A 16,182-nucleotide genomic window follows, 5' to 3' on the forward strand; every position below is an offset into this window, starting at 1 on the left:
AATAAATGCAGAGAGTGAAAAATTGGGATTAAAAATAAATATCACCAAAATTAAATTCATGGTCATAAGTAAGAAACCAATTCTTAATTTAGCACTTTCTTTAAATAGGAAACAAATAGAAAGAGTGGCAAAGTTTAAATATCTTGGATGCTGGTTAAATGAAGATTGCAATCCAGAAATGGAAATAAAAGTTAGAATTGAAATGGCAAGAAAAAATTTTCTCTTGATGAAATCAACACTGTGTAACTGCAGTTTAAACTTAGAGTACGCATGGTTAAATGCTATGTATGGTCTGTACTGCTGTACGGTGCAGAAACTTGGACCTTGAAGACAACATCAATAAAAAGACTTGAAGCCTTTGAGATGTGGTTATACAGACGAATGTTAAAAATCCCATGGATAGCAAAAACGTCCAATCAGGAAGTACTGAAACAAATGGGAAAATCACGTGAACTTTTAGATACCATAAAAAGAAGGAAAACTGCATATCTTGGTCACCTACTTCGTAATGAAAAATATAAGATACTTCAATTGATTATAAAAGGGAAGATAAATGGAAGAAGAGGACAAGGAAGACAAAGAAAATCTTGGCTGGCAGATATCAGACAGTGGACTGGTATGAACTCTGAGAGACTGCTCAGAATAGCTGAGAATCGCTCAAAATTTGCCAAGGTGGTCACCGACCTCCGATAGAAGATGGCACTCAAAGAAGAAGATTATTAATTAAGATTATTATTAAATTATTAAAGATTAGTATTATTTCTGAACCTCCATGGAGCCAGAAGACTTACCATGGATTATCACTTTTATATGTGAACATTACTAAATAAATATTATGGGAAGAAACAAAAGATCAAAAAAAAAAGTGCAAATAGTTTGTAGATTAGTTAATTTATAAGTTTGGGGAAAGAGAGGTCATCCTGGTAGTAAGCCCGATCTCTACTTAAGACTAATCTAATTAACAAATGAAAATGTCAAGATAAAGTCCTTTTAGTCATTAACAAGATCCAAACACTAAACACATGTTGTCTGCTGGTGATTGGCAAAGTGGATAGTATATCTGCTCTCTAACCAACAGCTTCTGGGTTTGAATACAACTGTTGGCATGAATTGAGAATACCTTTAAAGCAATAGACGAGTATCATTTTCTGTTTGAGACAACCACTCTGTTTTGTGGAACCCTAAGATGGCCTGTATAAAAAAAAAAAAAAAAAAAAAAAAACATGTTTGGTCTTTAGAGCAGGGTTTCCAGATTATCTAATGTACTTTATATATATATATAGGTTTACAGCCTTTCATGAGTAGGTTTCACAAAATCACACACTACTTGAATCATGAACCAGTCACTTGAAAGCAGAAACACAAACTTTGACATTAAGACATTTATTCAAATCCTTCTCACTGTAGTACACTTTGTTAAGTGAAGGAGAGAGGGCAAAAAACCATAATTATAAGGATTTAACCAAGATAGTCTTAATGCTTGCTTCCAATGCCCTGTGATTCTTCATTGTTTGAGATGTACTTTGCAGAACTATGAGGATTAAATAATGATGGTTATCCTATCAAACAATTTTCTTAGAGTTAATCAATCAACTTAATTCATTAATTTTTCTTAGAAACAGATGTGTAATTCTGAATCAAAACAGGTTTGGTTTTTCCTTTCTCTTCCCAGTTTCATTAGATTTGCAATAGTCATTGCAAATATTAATATTAATAAATATTAATCACTGATCTCATAAAATAAATATAATTTCATTTGCAAAATAACAATGCATCCAACAAAACCACTTATATTCAAATAAAAGCAATTCAAAACCCTTTATTCAATATCTGTTAATTAACACTTCTAATCTGGGGATGCATGAAACCATGGTGTAATAGCTTAAGTCAGAATTAGCACTAAACTGATCAAGGCTGATAGACTGTGCTTGCAAGAGGAAAACTAGAAAGATTTTCAAACAAAATATCCTCTGAGACTATTTAACTCAGACTTAATTGAAAAGGCAAAGCAAAAAAAAAAAAAGCTTCAGAGGATTCAAATACACACAGTACAATTATAATTGTCTTTTACTTGGACAATATACTGCTAGTACATGCAAGAACAAATATAATAACCGAAATGTATGTATGTATGTATCTCTCTCTCTCTCTCTCTGTGTGTGTGTCAAACATTGGCTTTTCACATGCTGTAGTTCTGCTGAACCAAGGCAAACAAAAATTGAATTTCCTGATAAATTTCAGCAAGAACTATAACAAATTCCATCAAAATTTGTTTATCTTAGTAATATAATTTATTACAAAAACTAGAAATGGACAAAGAGAAAACATAATGTAATCAGCCTCACATAGATCAAAACATTACAAGTCTCTAGAAATATGTGGTTACTTATTTATTATTATTACAGGTATCTCCATGGAGTCAGTAGACTCATCGCAAGAGACCCAAACTATCAAAACAATATCTATTATACCTCTTCTTGAATTCATTTACAGACTTATAATTGAAATCACAACTGAGTCAGGAAATGCCCGCTCATTCACCACCCTCCAGGCGAAAAAACTCATTCTTATACCCTTGTTAAACACACTTTTCCTTAATTTACAGGGATGACCTATTGTTCTTCCATCACTATCACACAGCTGAAACATTTCCCCTGCATCAATCTTATAAAAACCTTTTAATAATTTAAATTTTCTATCATATCCCCTCTTCTCTGTCTATCAACCAACCTCTGCAATCCACAAGCTCTCAATCTATCAATATAGGGAGCACTGCAAAGAGAAATTGACACAAGGAAAAGTGCCAAGTGTTGCAATAGATCCCATAGAAACCTCATTTGAATTATATAATTTCCTTGATGCAGTTCAATTTATAAGGCTGTATAGTCAATTATAACTCCTGATGCAAAAATACTACTAAATGAGGCAGAAACTGCTATTATTTCACACATGCAAGAAGTCATATCACTTGTTTCAAACCTCACATCCCCAACATGTGCAATATCCTTTTCACTGGCAGTTGGCTATCTACCTCTCTTTTCTGCAGAATGATACTAATGTTTTATCACTTAGTGTGTAATTCTTAATGGTAGTCCTTGATTATAGATTGTCCTAATGTCCATTAAACCTATAATGCTTATTTGACCCTTCCAATTTAAAGATCAACCTTTATAAAACAAGTCATCTGCACTTGTTTTGGAGGACAAAAATTAAATTTCACATTAAATTAAATATATAAAGGGGAGGAAATTTTTTTATATACTACCATCACCTTAATTTTATTAACCTTTAATTCAGTGTGCAGGAAACCCCCACCACATCTTTATTGTGAGATGTCATTTGTAAGAGTGATGTAACATTACTGAGGAACTGGTAAATATAAAGGAATAATGAAAAACACTTCAAAATGTTTTACATTATATCATCACTTCACCCATTTTTATTCAACTTAATTTAGTATTCAGGATACCCTAGCACATAAAAGTAATTGGATAATATACCTGTAATTACATGAAATACTATGAAATTCTTCATATATCTGTTGAATAGGACTCAATGTTTTAAATACGTTTAACACTTCATCTTTTCATGGTATTAGGCTTACTGGCCTGTTCTGGTCTCATACCACCTTTTTAGTGGTCTTTCTCCACTTCTTTTTCCTTTTGGTTTATAAATTAAGGGGATATAAATCCACATTGTTTCAAAACCGAATGAGAAACTCAAAGATTGGAATCAGAGAGTTTCATGCCGAATATAGTAAACTATAAAGTATCGGCGAACCTAGCGTAAGCTAATGCAAGTGACCCTAGTACGTAGTACGGTACCGGACAACTCATTGCAAAGGTGGGGAAAGTTCAGATCGCTATTCTTAGGTATTTTCCATAATGTAAAAACACATTTCCTAGGAAATGTATGCTGTTATTACATTATGGAGGGAGGTCACTACCCAGACCATCTTCAGCCTTTTTTGAGGCTTCATTAGTGAGTAGCTAGACCATAATACCAAAGTGTATAGCGAAAAGAACTTATATACTCTGCTATACGAGTTTCTAAAGAGGTGCAACCATTAAGTTACTTAAATATAAAGAGCTAATAAGCTTCATTTCTTACTTTATAGTTTACTATATTCGGCATGAAACTCTCTGATTCCAATCTTTGAGTTTCTCATTCGGTTTTGAAACAATGTGGATTTTATAGCCCCTTAATTTAATATATTTATTTATTTTATTGTGAATAGTAATAACGGGTAATTTTTTGATAACAATGAAAATAAAAGCTGAATATTGGTACTATTAAGTAGCAGTAGCAGAATACACAAATCTAAATCAAGGAAGAAAGATGAATAATATTTATGAGTGGATTTCACAAGTTTAGTAATGGAGAATGCTTTCAGTATACAATGTGTGTGTGTGTGCGCAAAGCTCCTCCATAACATATTTGGAAGAAAGATAGGGACACCATGTCCTTTGGCTGGAAAAGACTCAAATTTTGATTCTCGTCATTATGAGATTCCTTTCGTAAGTTATGCACAACTTGGCTCGAGTTGCATATCTCCAATTCTGATATGTTTAATGTTACTTTCCTTTATAATGTAATCCACATAGATAACAAATAACAGTAGGGATGGAGTGCACCCTTATCGTACAGATGATTTTAAATCAAATTATGTTCATATCTGAATCCTTTACCCAAGCATAAGCAAAGAAAGTTTGCACAAGCACGTGAAACATCTTCATGACTAGCTTATTTGTATAAAGAAGCTGTTGACCTCATGTCAATTACCTCAGTATCCCACAATACAAAAAATTGTGAGAGGGTCACTACCCAGAGTAGACTTGTCATGAAGATACTTCATGTGCAAATCTTGTTTGACTGCACTGAAGTATAAAGGATTATAGCAAGAATATAATTTGTTTTCAAGTATAGTATATTAAATCAAACAATTTTTACATTTCTCCAATTCAAACTGTTGTCTTACAACTTAAATATACATTTATTGCTTGGCACAGTGTTCTGCTTATCCAAAACAGCTTTCTGCTTGCAATATATACATATATATTTATGTGTGTGTGTGTCTCTCACTGACAAAAAAACTGTAAACTTACCTATAGTACATTATTACTGTACCAACCGAGCCAGTATATTTCCATTTTTCAACTATTTGTCTTAAACCGAAAATCTGATCTTGACGATCCTTATTTGGCCTGAATCCAGTTTGGTCTTTTCCAAGTTTCTCTTCAACAATTATTCTTAACTTTTCTCAGTTATGTTTGTATAGATCTTACCTGGAATTCCTACACTGAATCAGAATTCATTCTTTTGACTTATGCAGAAAGCTGAATAGCATCTACCCTAACAGCCTTTCTACACTGCAAGTTTCTGATGGCTTCATATCTATTACTGTACTTATTTATTTTGTATCTTAATTTATATGTCATTTTCATTATTGTTCTTTGCCTGTCAATTCTTGACCTTAAATATATTAAACTTTATTAATCACCATATGCAATAGATTATCATATGCAAATTTGAGCAGATAGTCATATCTAGTAAAATATGTTGAAGGATTGACAGAAAAGAACAATGACAAAAATGGCATCATATAAATTAATATAAAAACAAATCTGAAGCCATCAGAAACCTGAAATATGGAAAGGCTGTTAGAGTAAATCATTATTTTAAAAGCAAATATATTTGGTGATAAATAAAATGGAATTCAAATATTGCCACAAAATAGTCATAAGATGCAGAAGGTCAAATATCATCACTCTAGCAGTCTTTCCACATTTCAGGTTTCTTATGGCTTCACATACTGTATATTACTGTAGTTATAGCTTTTTATACTAATTTATATGATGCCATTTTTGTCATTGTTCTTTGTCTATCAATTCTTGACCCTGAATAGATTAAACTTCATTAATCATCATATGCAAATTTAAAGTAGATGTTCATATCCCTTAAAACAAATACAGAAAATGAATGAGAAATTAAATAATCTTGCACAAACAAATACTTTAGCATAATTTTGAAAGCAAATATATTTGGTCAGAAATAAAATGGAATTCGAATATTGTCTCAAAATAGGCATAAGATTTAAAAACTTATCTTAGAGATTTGCTATTTAGACTTTGCAAATCAAATGCATTATTACATATTACATAGAGCACGTCCAGCAGTTAAGTTGAGATGAGTTAGTATGTGAAAATTTAACAACTACTGACTGTTAATAAAATTACTACATGTCAACATTAGTGAAATAATTATCAACAACATCATGTAGTCATATACAAAAACTAATTTTTAACTGTCATTGTCACTACTGTCATGATTATAATTCCAGAGTTATTATAATTATTTTGTTTTACTACTAATGCCTTGATCAGATTATGCTAGGATTATAGTGTGTGATAACAGAATTAATTTTTATGGATCACAAGAAAGAAGATACTAAAGAAAGTCTGAGAAGAATGATTAAGGTAAAATTAGGACCATGAAATAATAAGCTTTAAGGACAGGGTGTGAGAGTGAGTATAAGATCATCCTTGGAAGATACACAAAAGAGTAGTGAATGAGCCAAATATATTGTCAGAGAGTAAAAGCAGTATAGAAACAGAGAACGAGTTTGAGGCCTGGTACAACGAAGAAGTTAACCTAATGATTTTTGAACATCTCATGATAATGACATGTTAGGGTATAGGAGACAGGATGTTCATTATTAAAACGAGGTAGCTAAGATCATGAGCAAAGATATGTCTATTAGTTGCATGAATTCTCCAGATGGTTAGGCTTTTCAGAGAGAGAGAGGGAATATCCTACAACCCCTTGCTTCCTGAGATATTAGACTAAGTCTGAAACATGCCTTTCTTCCCTTACCACTAATGTAGAAAAAATCAGCATGCCTTCTGGCAGGAAACAACTGGGTTCAAATTCTAGGATGAATAGAATATTTATAAGGACTTTTCAGCTGAAAGTGAACTAGCCAATTTCATACGTAGATGTTTCCCCATAAAAATCCTAGATGGTATTCATGGAGGCCCCATATTTCTCTCCTACAGTAGAAGAGAAATATTTTGAAATAATACTGAGGAGACTTGGAAAGCATTCCCTTTTTTAGAAAAGGCATGCTACTAACTTGATTTAATACTTCTGGGTTAATCTTAATGGTATTTTATGTTTCTATTTATAACTGAAGAAAATATAAGAACATATGCTAGGATGAGTAATAATTTATCAATCTTGTTTAGATTCTTTCAAGACTAGATTTTTTAATGTTTTAATGGATCCTTCACAACTATTGTTGCGAAGGACTGATAATAAATGTGGTAATGATATTCAATGCAGAAAATGTTGATACATTTCAGCTTATATGTATATATATGTATATATATATATATATGATTTTATTTCAGAAAACGAATAATATGTTTTGTCTACAACACATAATGTATATATGCATGCTTTGTACATATTATTCCACTATTAGAACTGAAAAGCAATAGAAAAATTATTTAGTATATTACAATCCTTTACAAAATTTACACAGCATTTTTAAGTTGTTTTTTTTTTTAATTCAGAAATTATATAAGAAAACATTTTAATATACTTTTAAAAACTGAAGTAGTTGAGAGAAATGTGTATGACCTTTACTGCAATTAAGTGAACCAACATTTTGTGATTTCATATATGAGTATGTAACAAAACTGATTAATAAACAATAATATACTTGATGGCAGCATTCAACCTTTTCTATACAACTGAATTATTAATTCATTTATTACTTTAAAAATTAACATATTTCTTTCTGAAATATTTGCCTTTCTTTTATTTTTTGCTACTGTAATTTTTTTCACTATTTTAACAATATAGTTTATTTATCCAAGCTAAGGTAACCACAAAGATTATCCTCAATATGGTTGTATAACTGCCTGGCAGAATTCAGAACCACATAAATATTTTAATAATAATATACATGTGTGTGTACTGATAATAAAGCTGCCATGCTATTTACATATGAAACAAAAATAAAAACAATTGCACTATGCTTCTTTGGAAACTACATGCTTAATTTCTGTAGTGTCCTAAAAGAAATTACACCTGAGATTATGTTACACTGAAATTGCAATTTGGCACCACTGAATCAGTGAAAAGAGAATAGCATATTTACATCATAGATAGTTAAGAAATTAAAATTATTTAATGTAGTCCTGACTGAGAACATAATATATTACTTACATGAACAAAAGCTTCTATACACCTAATAACTGTTCCTTGTGAAATAACAGCTATTCCATACTTAAATACTTTTGCACATCAACACTTCACACTGTGATAAGATGTTTGTTAACAAAAATAATTGGAGCTTTTATGGTAATATACATAATATGACTGACTGATATTCTACTATTAGTAAACATATATATATATATATATACACATACATATATATATATATATATATATATATATATACTCTGTCTGAACACATTTGTTTTCACAGTTAGTAATACACTAATTACATCATTGCTATAAAGAGATGGAAGTAATCTAACACAATCAGCTGTGCTAGCTTTACCAGAAGGCAACTTTTATATCACATGTTTATCTGACCTCTTCTCACTATTATCAATTATACATACAGCAACTATTTCAGTTTATTCCAAAGCTTTCCCTGTTTTTAAAATTCTAACTTAATGGCAGCTTCGTTATTTCTACTCAAACTATAAAACAAACTCATCCAACTCAGATTATTCAGTTAAATGCCAATACATGGTAAGTTCCATAAGTGAAACCCCACATCACCAATCATTTCTGTAATATGCATATATTGATGCCTGTAAGCATTATAAACAACACACCCTGAAATATTTCAATATTAATTAAAAATTAGGCTTATTTTCATTCATTTCACAGAACTAAAAAAAAAAAAAAAAATTCTCAATTGACTTAATTGTTAATCTATAAGAAATCATAGACAAGTTTCAAATTTATCTAATCTAAATATCTAAAATTATAATTGTTCCTTTTCTGTTTATAATTATCAACAGAAACTTCAAACCTATTTTTATTACATCAAAAGAAGTAATAAAATATTAGACAACCTACTTTAAACAACCAGAAATTGGCTCTTCAATGAGAGAATGTTTTTCAAAGGTTTTTTTTTGTTGTTGTTTGTTTGTTTTACAATGACTAATGCTCTTCAAAATATCTCAACATAACAATAAGCAAAATAATAATAATAATATAATAAAAATAAATATAAATCTCCAAAAATGAGTTTAAAAAAAAAAAATTGTATCACACTGAAAATTCTTCTGCAAACACTTCCTATCTTTTGAAGGCAAATGAATGTATGTATGTATGTATGTATGTATATATCACTTATTATTTTTTTTTTGAAATTCGCAACTAATTCTGCCATCACAGACTTCATGATCAATAAAATGAAGCATAGCATAATATACAATGAACTAATAATCCATTGTTTTTATAAATTCAATAGCTGAGCAGAACTGTGTCCACCAATAAGCTTCTTCTCCTTCCAACTGTTTTTCATAAAATGTATTCACATATTGTACTGTGGAAAGAAGGCATGGGGCATTGGCCTTGATGACAACATATACAAGGACAGGCATCAAATCATCAGCAGCAGGAACTGATTTGTCACTGGCCATGCTCAGAAGGTTCATAATTGTGCTACAACATCTTAAAACACATTGTATTTTGTCCCTTGGTGTCTAAAAGGGGAAAAAAAAAATATATATATATATATATATATATATATATATATATATATATATATATATACATATATCACCATCCACCATAAACTACAAAATAAAAACAATCAGTTTTCCAAATTATGTAAAACAATTTGATGGAATATTTTATTACAAAGAACGAAAATTACCATAATACTACATCTGTGAAAATATTACAAATAGCAACTGCTACTATTAAATTAAATATATGAAGAAAAGCTTTCAGTTCAATTTCATTCATTCGATTTTACTATCTCATCTTCCTTTTACCCTCTTTTACCTTACAGTGTTAAGGTTTTTTATTAATCATTGGACCTAAAACCATTCACAGGATAAGGTGGTCAAGCCCTATGCCCCGGTGTATCCTATGTCCTGTAGTGTTGAGTTCTCAAGGTGGGTTTGCCTGCTTTGGGGGGATGAAAAACCCCAGGATAAACTGGGGGGGGGAAACCCTACTGTCCACGCCCAAGACCAGCTAACTTGCTATGGCTGAGGAAGATCCTTCAGCTCCTCACGTCACCGACAGGAATCGAACCCAGGACACTCCTTCCCCAAGCATATGGTTGCGAAGCGCACACCCACTAGGCTAACGGTGAGTTGTGTGGAGTAGAGTAGAATGGGGCTACAACCCCCATAAAATATTAAAACCTGTTAACCACAAACCCCTCCCCCTTCACAACAGAGATTATTCTAAATCTATCATCATTCCAAAGTACATCCAAAAAACTGACAAAAATCCTAAGAAAATATGACCTCACAACTAGTTACAAACCACATAAGAAATTGACATCTCTTATCCACTCCACCAAAGACAAGCCACTTCCCCTAGACCTACCCGGAGTATACCGGGTCCCTGGCAGTTGCAAATTGTCCTACTATGGCCAAACAGGCAGGCAGCCAATATCAGGATATTTCAACATAAGGATTACATCCACTCAGAACTTGCAGACCATGCAGTGGATGCCCACCACAGAATACGCTGGAAGGCCATTTTATTACACTGCAGCAAGTACAAGTATGAAAGATTATTCCTTGAATCAGTCTCAACTCTGAAAAACTTCCCAAACCTCAATAAATTTGGGTGCATGAGACTGCCCGAAATTTGAGAAGCTTACATTCTAAGATCGTCAGCCCCAATGCCAAGACAACCCAATTCAGCTCACTGGGGGGGAGCTAAATTGTTTTTGTGTGGCAAGTAAAAAGAATGATGATTATGGTTGTTAATGGATGAAAATGGTAGATTGGTAACTGCTGCAGAGGACATAAGATGAGGTATTCAAAGCGCAATTAATCAGTGTTTTGATCCTCAATGCAAAATCACGAGAAGCTTAAGTGTAGAGGAATTGGGAGAACTGGTGAGTGAGCAAGAGGTATATGAGGAGTTCAGTAAGCTTGATGACATATCACATTCTCAAGGGAATGTTCCTGGAAGTTGATGCCAGCCATGGCTTAGTTGTTTGACAAGAGTCTTACAAAAGCACAAATCCTCAAGTAGTAGAAAGAAGGTAAAATTGTTTTCCTCAACGGTAGTGTAAGGCAAAAGCTACAAATTATAGGCTGATCTGTATATCTCTAGAGTTGAGATTAGGGTACTGGAAAGTTTGAGGGGAAAAGACTGTTCCATAATACAGCAGTAGTAGCAGAAATGAAGAAGAAGAAAAATAAATTTGTTCTGCGAGTTTGGAGCTCAACTGTGAAGGAATGTTGAATGCAGCTGCATGTGTTTTAACAGATTTAGTAGAGTAGAGGGATTATTTATACTAATTCATTTACCATGAAAATACTGATAGAAGATACATATTGCAGAAACTAGATGTTTGTGACCAAGTGGGTGGACCAAGTTGGTAAAAGATCATTAATTAATCTGATTGCCCTCTTCTAATGTGAATCAAGTATTTTAAGATCAAGTTCCCCTCTTGGGGAACCACACCAAATATGAGAGCAACATTCTACAGTTGAGTGAATTTGTGATTTTTATAAGGTAAAAGTTGTATAGAGATGATGTACCACTTTGAGCAAAACAGAAATCCTAGTTTTTTGGAAGTTGAGAATGCAATGGTTGTGATGTGCATATACCAGGAGAAGCTTGACGACAAGATAATTCTAAGCAGAGAAATCAAATCTTGTTTTAGAAAGAAATATCGTCTTGAGTGTTAAAGTTATTACTGGAAGAAAATGGTTCTTTTTTTTTTTTTGTGAAAAATAAGGTGGAACTATACTTGGATAAAGGATTAAACTAAATTTATTATAGTCTAACCAAGTGGAAAAAAATTTCCAACATCATTCTCAAAATCAAGAGTAATTTAATAATAAGGTGAGACATCTTTTGGCAACTCGTATAGGTAAATATGACTTCTCCATTACTTCCACCTTAGTGTCACCACCTCCGGGTCTGGCTCCCAATGATGAGGCCTCAATAAAGGTCGAAACCGGTTGGAAGCTTGGGTGATGAATGGCAACTGTAGCCCATGAAGTTTTAACTGAGGCTTGTCTGTTGCTGTCACCCAGATCCTGGGTGGTGGTGGTGGGGTAATGAATGGCAATGCTGTAGTCCATGAAGTTAACTGAGCACGGCTGTTGCTGTTACCCCTCAGATGACATATGAGCAACTCTGCTCAGTGGTGGGGTGAGCCTGCCACGGGGTACAGCCAACGCTGAGAGTTCTCAGTGGCAGGGTGAGCCTGTTACTGAGAACAACACTGAGTTTTTGGAGTTTGACCTGTACTTGAACATTCAATAAAGGTCGAAACCGGTCTGGGTGGCCCTTCCCTTAATGTATAGCATTATACATGTCCACAAGGTGATGTGTTTTGCATTATGGGAGATACTAAGACAAGTAGTGATGAGAGCTTGGTCCACCTTTACCACGAGTTGCCTCAGTCCTGAAGATACTTCAGGTGCAAACTTTGTTTGCTTACACTTGGATAAAGGATTAAATTAAATTTATTATAGTCTAACCAAGTGGGAAAAAAAAAATTCCAACATCTTTCTCTAAATCCAGAGTAATTTAATAATAAGGTGAGACACCTTTTGGCAACTCGTATAGATAAATATGACTTCTCCATTGCTTCCATCTTCGCATCACCATCTCTGGGTCTGGCTCCCACTGACGAGACCTCAATAAAGGTTGAAACCAGTCTGGGTAGTGGCACTTCCCTTAATGCATAGCATTATACATATCTGCAAGAAGATGTGCTTTGCATTATGGGAGATACTAAGACAAGTAGTGATGAGAGCTTGGTCCACCTTTACCATGAGTTGCCTCAGTTCTGAAGATACTTCAGGTGCAAACTTTGTTTGCTTACACCTGGATAAAGGATTAAACTAAATTTATTATAGTCTAACCAAGTGGGAAAAAACTTCCAACAAGCTGGAATTGTATTTTGCTAGCACTGAAATTGACGAGGTTATCTATACCCCACTGAATGATCAGAATTGAGGATAGTGGATGCTGATGCTCTGTAAGATGTGGTGATCTGCTGTAGTGCACAGTTTGCCAAATGAAAGGGAGGAGTGCAATGTGCTGTCATTAGCAAAACTGTCTATTGGTTGCAGGAAACTAGAATAAGGCATTGATATACAGAAGGAAGGAGGTTAGTAAGAGAACAGAACTTTGTGGGACCCACCCCAGCATTAGCTGTACAGTGAGAGGATAGGGAATCATCCACCATCATATGTAGAAAGAGACCAGTCAGAAAGCTCACAACCTCATTGCAGAAGCTGTGGAGCAGACCAAATAATGGGAGCTGGCTTAATAGATCTTTGTGACATATCCTGTCAAAAGCTTTGGAGATTTGAGATTCACCAAATTTTTCCATGTATTTGTCCAGAGGTGGGTGACATGTGAGCAGATCCCCTGTTGATCAGCAGTGATGGAAAAGTATCCAAATTTATTAGTTGGATGCCTACAAGACAGTGTAAGACTTGGGTACCGATGATTCTCACCATCACTTTGGAGAGGACCAAGGTGAAAGAGACTGGACTGAAGAAAGACCAATTTCCAGGCTGTGGGGTAGATGCCAGTGGAGTAAGAGAACATAAACAGGAAACACAGGAGAGGATCCAGTCCTGATGAATAAACCTTCAGAGCAATTGAAGGAATGCCATCTGGACCAGGAGAAATTATGAAAACATTCTTTTGATCTTTTCCTGGTGAAAAGACAAAGTAGGCATTGAGTAATGAGCATTTTGAATGAGGGGCAGGGGGTACCAGGATCAGTTATGCATGCATCAGAGGAAAAGTATAATGCCAGGATTTTTTTTTTTCCCTGTGTGCGATGAAAAGTTTTCTGAATGTGCAATGACCAAAAATTAATTCAGATTCGAGGCTATTGTTTGTAATTCTTTATGTAAATGGCAAAATTATATGTATACCAAAGAATTGTTTTAAAATAAATTTATTTATGATTTATTATCAGAGAATGTTTGATCTGTATACCTACATACCCAGGGTTGCATAAAAATTTCTCGGGTGAAATGGAGTCGCGAGTGGAAAAAGTTTAAGAAGCGCTGTGTTAGAGTAATCTATGTGTGTGACAGGGGATAGGAGAAAAGTTTGACAAAATTCAATCGATTGCTTAGTTGCCGGACAAGATGGAAGTCTCCTGTTTTGATGTGAAAAGGCCTTTAAATTCAGAAAAGTACTAGGGGGTACAGGACAAAAGTTGAGTGTAGCGAAATCATTCGATAAGGTTTGGCTTAATAATTTCTAAAGTATTACAGGTAGCCAAACCAAACTTATATCCTTCGATAGCTGAGGGAATAAAGATTCGTTGGTGACCTTCAGATAGCGCGCTGCACCCCACAGGTAGCGGCGGGGGCTCTGTCATTTTGTGTACGATCCGCCACGCCTCGGGTGAAATGGAGTCGAGAGTGGAAAAAGTTTAAGAAGCGCTGTGTTAGAGTAATCTATGTGTGTGACAGGGGATAGGAGAAAAGTCCACTCAGTATAACTTCACACGCTGTAGTGGTACGATGCTCGTTTTAGTGTCAACAACAGCTCTCATTGAGATGTTGTTGTCTTGTCCTTTGAAGAGTCTTAGATGTTTCCGTGTGCTCTTTGTACTGCTTTGGCTATGTCTGTGATTTTGTTCGTATAGAGCTGTTGTTCAGGATTAGGATCTATTTCTTGCAAGGCTGCTGTAATTGCTGGACAGGTAAAGATGTGAGTGGGTGTCAGTTCAGTATTGGGGCAGTTGTTGCAGTTTCTATATGTTCTCGTATCATCTGTATTGATCTTCATTCCTCTATAATGTCCTGTTCGTAGTCTTGCTATCGTGGTGGAGGTCCTTCTGTCAGCATTGATCTCGGGAATTTGATGTTGTATCACTGATTTCAATGGAATTAATTTAGCTTTTGCTAGTGCATTGGCATCAGCAAGAGTTATCATGCGAGTTTCTTGGTTGAGTTCTCTGGCCTCTTTTGCTAATTTATCAGCTGCTTCGTTGTGATCAATGCCTACATGAGCAGGAATCCATTGTAAAATGCAACTTTTACCTAAACACTTTAGATGATTTAAGAGTTTATGGATGTCTTGTGTGAGCTTGGTATTGCCATTTTTGATTGCCTCCATAGCTGATCTCTCTCATTGAGATCTATTGATTTAATGTATAATTCTTAAATTTCAATGCAGTGTTGGTAAAGAAAATGTGGATTGAAGTTGAAAAATGTTAGAAATTTCACAATGTCCACCTATACTCGCCGTAAAGACAGCCAGAAATATGCCAAACGCATACAACGGGAAAGAGCAGCTTGTCAGCTTTCCAATAATATCCCAATGCCTGGGTAGGAGCGAATAAGGAAATATCGGGAGCGAAAAAAATTGGAAACAGCACAGCACGGCTGACAGCGGCAGCACTTCGGCAGCGCACGAACCCATGGATGTAAATGACGTAATTGACTATGTAACCGCTTCGGAAGATGGATTGAACGAAATGGATGTGGATTTCGGAAGATCGGTAATAATGGAAGAGCATTGGAGGTCGGCGAGCCTGCTTGTGCCATAATGATTCACAAATCGCAAGGAAGCACTTTTGATCGAGTCGTCTTTCAGTATGACAAGTCTCAACAAAATCAACTGGTGTACGTTGCACTGAACAGAGTCACTTCTATTGACAGGCTGTATTTGATCAACAAGAGAGACGATTATAAATTTTATCACAGTTACGTAAATTCAGCACCCACTGTCAGGAAGATACGTGCCGAATATGAGAGAATGAAGAAACACCACTTGCAAACACTGGTTAAGCAAGTTGACAGTTTGTGGTCGACAATCGTCAACTGCTACGATCACAGAGGAGGTCAAGATAATAAACGTAGATGATGATCATGACAACGCCGAAAACTCACGGCGCAGAGTCTTACTTGTCTCGGCAATCAACACACAGAGTTTGGTGGAGCACGCCAAAGATATCGAAACTGAGTC

General features: G+C 34.5%; 1 protein-coding gene across 3 annotated transcripts in view; it reads right to left on the minus strand.

Annotated features, from left to right (window-relative positions):
* Positions 1-7,412: 7,412 nt before the first annotated feature.
* Gapvd1 (GTPase activating protein and VPS9 domains 1) overlaps positions 7,413-16,182 on the minus strand; it is a 475,307-nt gene continuing 466,537 nt past the window's right edge. For all 3 annotated transcript variants that reach the window (XM_090406248.1, XM_090406249.1, XM_090406247.1), the window contains one exon: positions 7,413-9,734. In XM_090406248.1, the coding sequence (XP_090262374.1) occupies positions 9,468-9,734 (267 nt within the window). In that variant the 3' untranslated portion in view covers positions 7,413-9,467. The remainder of the gene's footprint in view (positions 9,735-16,182) is intronic.

The sequence above is a fragment of the Typopeltis vanoorti genome, chromosome 16, assembly GCF_054136105.1.
Source record: "Typopeltis vanoorti isolate ZY-2024b chromosome 16, IOZ_Tvanoo_1.0, whole genome shotgun sequence".
Lineage (NCBI taxonomy): Eukaryota > Metazoa > Arthropoda > Arachnida > Uropygi > Thelyphonidae > Typopeltis > Typopeltis vanoorti.